The sequence below is a fragment of the Etheostoma spectabile genome, chromosome 16, assembly GCF_008692095.1.
Source record: "Etheostoma spectabile isolate EspeVRDwgs_2016 chromosome 16, UIUC_Espe_1.0, whole genome shotgun sequence".
Classification (NCBI taxonomy): domain Eukaryota; kingdom Metazoa; phylum Chordata; class Actinopteri; order Perciformes; family Percidae; genus Etheostoma; species Etheostoma spectabile.
In genome coordinates, this window is record NC_045748.1 from 6,374,726 (window position 1) to 6,382,488 (window position 7,763).

The window sequence follows — 7,763 nt, forward strand, 5'->3', positions numbered from 1 at the left end:
TGTTTCACAGATGTTAACCAAAAATGAATTTAATCAAATGAATTGCTAGACATGAATTTATCATTTATAGATCGGAGTTAGATTAAACAGAAATGCATTCGGCATTTCTCTTTCGTTACTTTCAATGTAACAGGACAAATGAGGAAATATATGAGTACATACACATTTTTACTATTTGTATGAAATTATACCCACTCCACTGTCACCACACACTCATGTATTGTAGTGGAGAAGACTAGGGGACACACATAAACAACCTGAGGAGGATCACTTGGTGTAATCTTGTGAGAAGTTCAAGTGAGAAGGCAAGTTTGGCTTCACAGTCTGCAGACCTGGTCTCAGCTGAAAGCTGCCATGGTGTGGTCGTTCAAGTTCATGAATTCAGAGTTCACTTCAATAAACTGTACAAACGAAAGAAAGAAAGAAAGAAAGAATTAAAGAAGGAAAGAAAAGGTTTTTCAGCTGAGGAAATGACGGTGGTCGCTGTCCATGGTGCTGAAATGACAGGGCCATTTCAGCAAGGATTGTCATGTTAAAATTCATATCTCGATCTCAAATTATTTAGATAGATAGATACTATCGAAATGGGATACCCACGTGGCACATGGAGCCCACGTGGTTCAGACAGAACGGGACCCCGGACCATTAGCAGACTGCCTGAGGGGGGATGGGCCCTCCCCTCCCCTCCCTTCAGTAAATGGACGAAACAAAACTGCTTGGACTTGACTCGTTATCAACAGAGCCTCCGATATAAAAGGAGCAGCCAGAGGAGCTCTCAGTCGCTGTGAATGCCATACACCCGTCTCCTGCACATACACATACACACACACATACACCCACACCCACACATACACATACATATAACACACATACACCCCTATACACGCTCGGCCCGCGCCTTCTCCCCCCTTCACATCCCAGGTAGTCTGACCGGATGAGTTACCCGGTGGAAACGGTAGGGAGCCCCTTCAGGAGAACTATGGATACTAGGACGACCGGCTACGGCTATAGCCGCTCCGGTGGCACCCCCTCCAGCGGCTTTCGCTCCCAGTCTTGGTCCCGGGCAAGCCCCGGCTCCACCATGACAACGTCCTACAAGAGGAGCGTGAACATGCCGGTGTCCCGAGCTTACGGCTCAACGGTGCTCAGCTCCGCCGACAGTGTTGATTATAGTCAAAGCTCCATCCTGAACGGAGACTACAAGCGATCTAGCGAGAAAGAGCAACTCCAAGGGCTCAACGACCGTTTTGCTGTTTACATTGACAAGGTGCACTACCTGGAGCAGCAGAACACGCAGATCGAGTCGGAGATCCAGTCACTGCGGCAGAAGCAGGTGTCGCGCTCCCAGCTGGGCGACGTCTACGACCAGGAGCTGCAGGAGCTGCGCTCCATGCTGGAGCAGATCCACCATGACAAGGCGCAAATCCAGCTGGACACCGACCATATCGACGAGGACATCCAGCGGCTGAGGGACCGCTTGGACGAAGAGGCTCGCATCCGGGAGGAGACAGAGGCCATAATCCGCGTCCTGAGGAAGGAAACCGGGGACTCGAAGTTGGTGAAGTCGGAGTTGGATAAGAAAGTTCAGTCGCTGCAGGATGAGATCGCCTATATTCGCAACAACCACGAGGAAGAAGTGAGCGAGCTCATCGCCCAGATCCAGGAGTCTCAGGTGACCATTAAGAGGCAAGACCTCCAGAAGACGGACATCACCGAGGCTCTCCGCGAGATCCGCTCCGAGCTGGAGGGACACTCAAACCAGAACCTGCAGCAGGTGGAGAACTGGTTCATGTGCCGCTACGCCAAGCTCACCGAAGCAGCGGAGCAGAACAAGGACGCCATCAAGTCCGCCCGTGATGAGATATCCGACTACCGCCGCCAGCTGCAGTCCAAGACGGTGGAGTTAGAGTCCGTCCGCGGGACAAGAGACTCGCTGGAGAGGCAGCTGAATGACATCGAGGACCGCCACAACAGCGACCTGTCCAGCCTGCAGGTAGGACCCAGCTCGGGCGGACAGGGCTGCGGAGAGCTGGAGTATCTACTTTACAATTGTAGATTCTACTTTATTTTTTGTTTAAAACTTCATATTTGGAGTTTAGTTTCTATCATGATGATGGATAGTTTAGGTAAATCCACTACATATTTCCTATTTGTTATATTTTTGTGACGCAGTTACTATATGAGGGACGTAACAGTAGAAAACTTACTTAATAACATTAAAACGGATCATATTTTCTGGTCTATGTTATAGTTAAAGGCCTGCGTTGAAACATTTTCTGCTGCGTAATGATTGCTGTGAGCATCATTGTGCTTACAAGTGTCAGGATATGGTTAAAGAAGGGTGACACTGCAGCAGACTCTCCTCCCCCCCTCCCCCCCTTCCCCTCTCTGTATTGCTGAGTCAGAGGCGATGCCTTCATTGGCTCTGTCCTTAGGCCTACATCACACCACTGAGATTTTGGGGCGGGGGCGGGGGTGTGTATTGACAAGTGTGGAGCCTGTCCTTGAAAAAAAGGCATTCATCTTCTCTAGAATATACTGTATTGCGTCAAATTATATTAAAACAACCGGCTTTGGTGCACAAAGTTTATGGAGTTCATACAAATGTGCACAGAGAACAAAAGCGGTTTAATTTAAAGGCCAATTTGAAAAAGGTTCTGGAAGTCTCTGTACAATTGCAGTCTCTGTTCTTGGTAATCCATGAACAGAGCTGCATCCATTTACCTGCAAAAGAGAAGGAAGCTTTGCTCTGCACGTCGTTTTGTTGTAGTTAATTCGCCTTGCATCGTGTCTGCTCTGTTTTTCCTCAGGAGACAATTCACCAGATGGATAATGAGCTCAAGAGCACCAAATGGGAGATGGCTCGTCACCTGCGCGAGTACCAGGACCTGCTCAATGTCAAGATGGCCTTGGACATCGAGATTGCTGCATACAGGTACAGTGGTGGAATGTAACTAAGTAGAATAGATGCACTAAAGTACAACATAGAAGTACTTGTATTTCCCTTGAGTATTTCCATTTTAAGTAACATTATACTTCTACTCCAGTACATTTAAAGAGAACATATTAACTTTTAACTCCACTACATTTATTTGATAACTTTTTTTAAAGATTATTTTTTGGGCATTTTTAGGCCTTAATTGACAGGACAGCTGAATAAGTGAAAGGGGAGAGAGAGGGGAATGACATGCAGCAAGGGGCCACAGGTTAGAGTGGAACCCCGGCCCGCTGCGTAGAGGAGTAAACCTCTATCTATGGGCGCCCACTCCACCAACTGAGCTAACCGGGTGCCCATTTAGTTAATAACTTTCCTTAAAACAAAATACAAATACACAAATACATGATGAAATATATCATATCAAGCTACACAGCAGTATAAAAAATGTATTCAAATAAACTCCAACATTATAACATGAGCACATTAATGCATCATTAATTACAGTCCAATAATATAATTTCTATTTTTCTGAAATGGGAGAATTCTGCATTTTTACTTTAGTGAAGTTTAGAATGCAGGTATTTTACTTGTAACTGAGTATTTCTACACTGTAGTTATGCTTCTTTTACTTAAATAAAAGATCTGAGTACTTCCTCCACCACTGCAGGTATTTGACATTTGAAAAGTAGCAATACCATTTACAGTCATTTCACAAAAGTGTGTCTTCTCTGTAACAAATGTGATTATTAAATGCATAATGTATACATTTGTTCTGCCCAGGAAACTCCTGGAGGGTGAGGAGACCCACTTCAGCACTTTCCCTTATCGCCAGGCGGTCACCCCCACCAGAATCTCTAAATCAGAGCCTCCCAAGTTTAAGGTGCAGCACAAGTTTGTGGAGGAGATCATCGAGGAGACGAGGGTGGAGGACGAAAAGTCTGAAATGGACCAGGCTCTGGCAGATATAGCACAAGAGCTGTCTGCCACACTCGGAGGCGGAGGAGATGAGGAAGAGGAGGACCAGGGGGAAGAGGGAGGAGAGGGAGAGGAAGCAGAGGAAGAGGGAGAAGAGGGCGAGGAAGAGGAAGTTGTAGCCGCCACTGAAGCCAAAGTTAGCTCTAGTGCGCCCGCTAAAGAGGAAGAGGAGGCTGAGGAAGATGTAAAAGGTGGGGATGAGGAAGAAGAGGGGGAGGGAGAAGGCGGTGAAGAAGGAGAGAAGGAAGAAGAAGGTGAGGGAGTGGATAAGGAAAAGGGGGATGATGCAGAGGAAGGAGAGGGAGGAGAAGAGGGAGATGAGGAAGTTGAGGAGACAGTATTGTGCTCCAAAGCACCAGAGTCTAAAGCCACTCCTGACAAAGAGAAGGCCGGAGACAAAGAAGGAGAAGAGGAAGCAGGTGCCGAAGAGGAGGGCGGCGATCAGGATGAAGATGCAGGCAGTGAGACAGCCTCCAAAAACGGAGATGAGAAAGAGGAAAATGAGCATGCTGACAAAGGCAAAAAGGATGAGAGGGAAAAAGACGAGAAGAAGGTAAAAGACGAGAAAGCGGACGACAAATCAGAAGAAGCTGTAGCCAAGACAGAAGCTCCGAAATCAGAGGCTGCAAAGCCCGAGGCAAAGAGCGAGGAAGCTGCCAAAACTGAGGCATCAAAACCTGATTCTCCAAAGCCTGACTCTCTAAAATCTGAATCTCCCAAGCCTGCATCTCCGAAGTCTGAGTCCCCCAAAGGGGGGTCACCGAAGTCGGAATCCCCAAAACCTAGCTCCCCAAAACCCGATTCCCCTAAGTCAGAATCCCCAAAATCTGAATCTCCAAGAGCTGAATCCCCAAAGACAGAGACCGCCAAGCCTGAGGCCCCTAAAGCCGCTGAAGAGAAATCAGAGAAAAAGAGCGACTCAACAGATAAAAAGGTGGAAAAGAAGGATGTCGCAATGAATGGCGATTTAGACAAGAGCAGCCCCGAAGAGAAAGAGAAGAAGGACGAGGAGAAAGAGGGCGTCGTGATCGCTAACGGCGTGGACGAGAGCCCGTCCAAGGACGATGGCAGCCAGAAAGTGGTGATCACCAAAACCGTGGAGACAATCACGACCGGAGAGGACGGATCCAAGCGTGTGACCAAATCTGTCACCGTGACCGAGACGATGAAGGAGGAGGTGGAGGAGGTGATGCAGCTCTCCACCAAGAAAACCGAGAAGCACTCCACCGAGTCCATCAAGCAGGTGACCGAGGCCGAATGAGGAGACTCCCAGTGGCCGATCTGGCAGAGAGGACACGAAGGCAAGCAATCAACCCACAACTAACATAACAAAGAAAATCATACAGCTAGAGCGATGTAATAAAGAAAACCACTCTCATACAAAACAAATCATACAGAGAAGCCGACATTTTAATGCTACAAATTTCAGAAATGCATGTTGAGGGACAGCTTTAAAGAGGCTTTGCTACAGACGTGTCAGGAGCAAGCGACTGAGACATTTTATCCTCTTTTTCTTTCTTTCTGCAGTTCACAGGTGAGCTCATGGGAGGAGGGAGGGAGGGCGGGAGGGGGGGAGGAGGGGAGGGGGGAGGGGGCGGGGGTCTCTGCATGCTAGCTCAGGAGAGGGGAGTACTTTCCTTTCTTATCTGGAAGTATGGTAGAAATACACTGTAAAAAAGAGTAAATATGTTAAAGGAATATATGTATTGTGGGTGGGAGAGTGAGATAAATATTATTAAGGTTGAGAGTTTTTTGAGTTGAGTTGAAGGGGATGGAACGGGAGGTGGGAGGGTCCTCTACACAGACATGGGCTTTATTGAAGACGCCTTACTTGACATGTGAAGATACCAACTGAGCCAAAAAGAAACTACCAAGTAATACACAACGTACAGAGAAGAAAGAAACGGGCAGTGATATGACCGCATACATCCAGTAACTGTAGCAGATAAAGCTTAACAAACCTGAAGAAACTACTAGCCTTAAACATGCTTTTTATCAGTGTCTGTTATGTTTACCTGAGTGCAACTGAAAAGAAGAAAAAAACTGTAAATGCGCTGATTTATGCATTCTTGCATAGGATGGACTTGAATTAAATCACAGAAATAAATGAGGTGCTACTGTTTGCAATCCCATGACTTTACTCATCATGAACGATTTCCCAGCAGCATTTGCTCAATAAATGTCATAATGAAGTAAAAAAGAAATATTGTGTCTTGTCAATTTGTATTGCAACCAGTGTCCGGATTTAAGGGGAGTAAAGGGCACAAATGTACCAATATCCTTAATCTACAGTGCATTATTTTATTTCCATTTATTCAATTTCCATTTATTTTGGTGTTGCCAACAATTTGTAAATGCACCAATTGTTTTTAGAAAAAAAGTAAAAAGATTTTTTTTAAGTTACTTTTTGCAATTGGATAGACCTACATGTATCAACACTTACATTAGAGTAGTTATATTTAGTAGTTTATAAGTAGTTGAAAGTATTACAACTTGGCAGAAAAGAGCTTTACAATAAAGGTTTAATCATGAAAGTAATGCTTTCATTTTAGGTAAGTTATTATATCTTATTATCCCATGTGATTTAATGTGGTCAACTAATCTAACTAATACTCATTCAAATGGTTTATTTGTACAGCTACCAATCTGTGAAGATAGTATTAATGAATATTAAAAGGTAATGTGACATTTATAAAAAATAAAAAAACAATTTTTTTTCATCCCTTCCCTCAAATGACTATTTTTGATGTCACACAAAGTTCTAGTCGCCACATACATGTTTGCTGTTTTACGAGTTATGATTAACATTTAGACCAATATTATTTTATAATCAAAAGCAGCTCTTATAATATTGACAAATCTGCAAATAATGCTATTTAAAAGAAACTATGTTATCAATCAAGGATGTAAACTATGTTATCTAATTTAATTAAAAAAGTTATTGGGTTTCCTTTAAATTACTTCCATTAATGCTTTTCAGGATATGGTTAGTTGATATTTAATTTTGGAGTGTGTTAAGATTTGACTGCCATTGCTGAACGGATGGGCAAGATACTGTATATTTCTTGGCTTATGGATAAATCGCCGAAAGATATTTCTTCCGCTTTAGATCGGATGTGCTGAACTAGGTTGCCGAGGTTTTAACTAGGGGCTTTATTTTATTATTTTGTCAACAGCAACATATGGCAGATGGTATTGCTGAGAGACTGTGTGCAAAGAAATATCAAACAGTGTCTAATGATTTACACAATTAGTTTTTTAAAGCCAGCACCAGGGTCGTATGCAGGCTCCATACCTTATGCAGGGAGCTGGCTGCTGCTGCAGACTGTCTACACCTGACGTCTCCTACCCAGGGGAGTAGAGTAGAGTAAAAGTGGCTGCTCGGGGATGCCAGGTGTCAGAGGATAATGTGCATCAGGGTGTGACTAGGGTCTCTTATCACATAAGAAAATATCCCGGATGTACTTGTTAAACAGAATATAAAGTCTTACTACTACTTTTTCAGTTTATTGCTAAAACAAGGTTATGGGTCATCTCGTATCCAGACAATGCGTTTTATATTTCACATGTAAATGGCGTGATAAAACAGAACACCCTTGAAGTAATTATTATCGTCATCATTAGTTTGTTACTGTAACAAATTTTTCGGAAATTTGCTAACAAGGGGATTTGGCATGTCCCATCATGTCACCTACTGACTACATGTAGGCCTACTGTTTTAACAGCTCAGTATTTATGGCTGTGTATGTGACAAGTCATCCTGTCTCGCCACCGGCATTGGCCCCAAAACTGTCCCTCTGTCTTCCTTGAGCGGCTGGCTAACTGCGCGCGCGCGCGCACACACACACAC

At 44.4% G+C, this 7,763-nt stretch overlaps 1 protein-coding gene across 2 annotated transcripts; it reads left to right on the plus strand.

Moving 5' to 3' along the window:
* The first annotated feature begins 749 nt into the window (after positions 1–749).
* Positions 750–5,316, plus strand: nefma (neurofilament medium chain a). 2 transcript variants are annotated; one of them, XM_032539751.1, is made up of 4 exons: positions 750–1,993; positions 2,811–2,935; positions 3,719–4,601; positions 4,632–5,316. In XM_032539751.1, exons 1-4 carry the CDS (start codon positions 935–937, stop codon positions 5,172–5,174), a joined length of 2,610 nt encoding a protein of 869 aa, XP_032395642.1. In that variant the 5' UTR covers positions 750–934; the 3' UTR covers positions 5,175–5,316. The 2 variants fall into 2 exon arrangements, with proteins under 2 accessions (XP_032395642.1, XP_032395641.1); XM_032539750.1 differs by having other exon boundaries at positions 751–1,993; positions 3,719–5,316.
* Positions 5,317–7,763: the final 2,447 nt, after the last annotated feature.

Coding starts and splice junctions, on each gene's coding strand:
- nefma (XM_032539750.1), top strand. CDS start 935: ATGAGTTACCCGGTGGAAACGGTAGGGAGCCCCTTCAGGAGAACTATG. Junction 1,994..2,810: donor GCGACCTGTCCAGCCTGCAG/GTAGGACCCAGC, acceptor GTTTTTCCTCAG/GAGACAATTCACCAGATGGA. Junction 2,936..3,718: donor ATCGAGATTGCTGCATACAG/GTACAGTGGTGG, acceptor TGTTCTGCCCAG/GAAACTCCTGGAGGGTGAGG.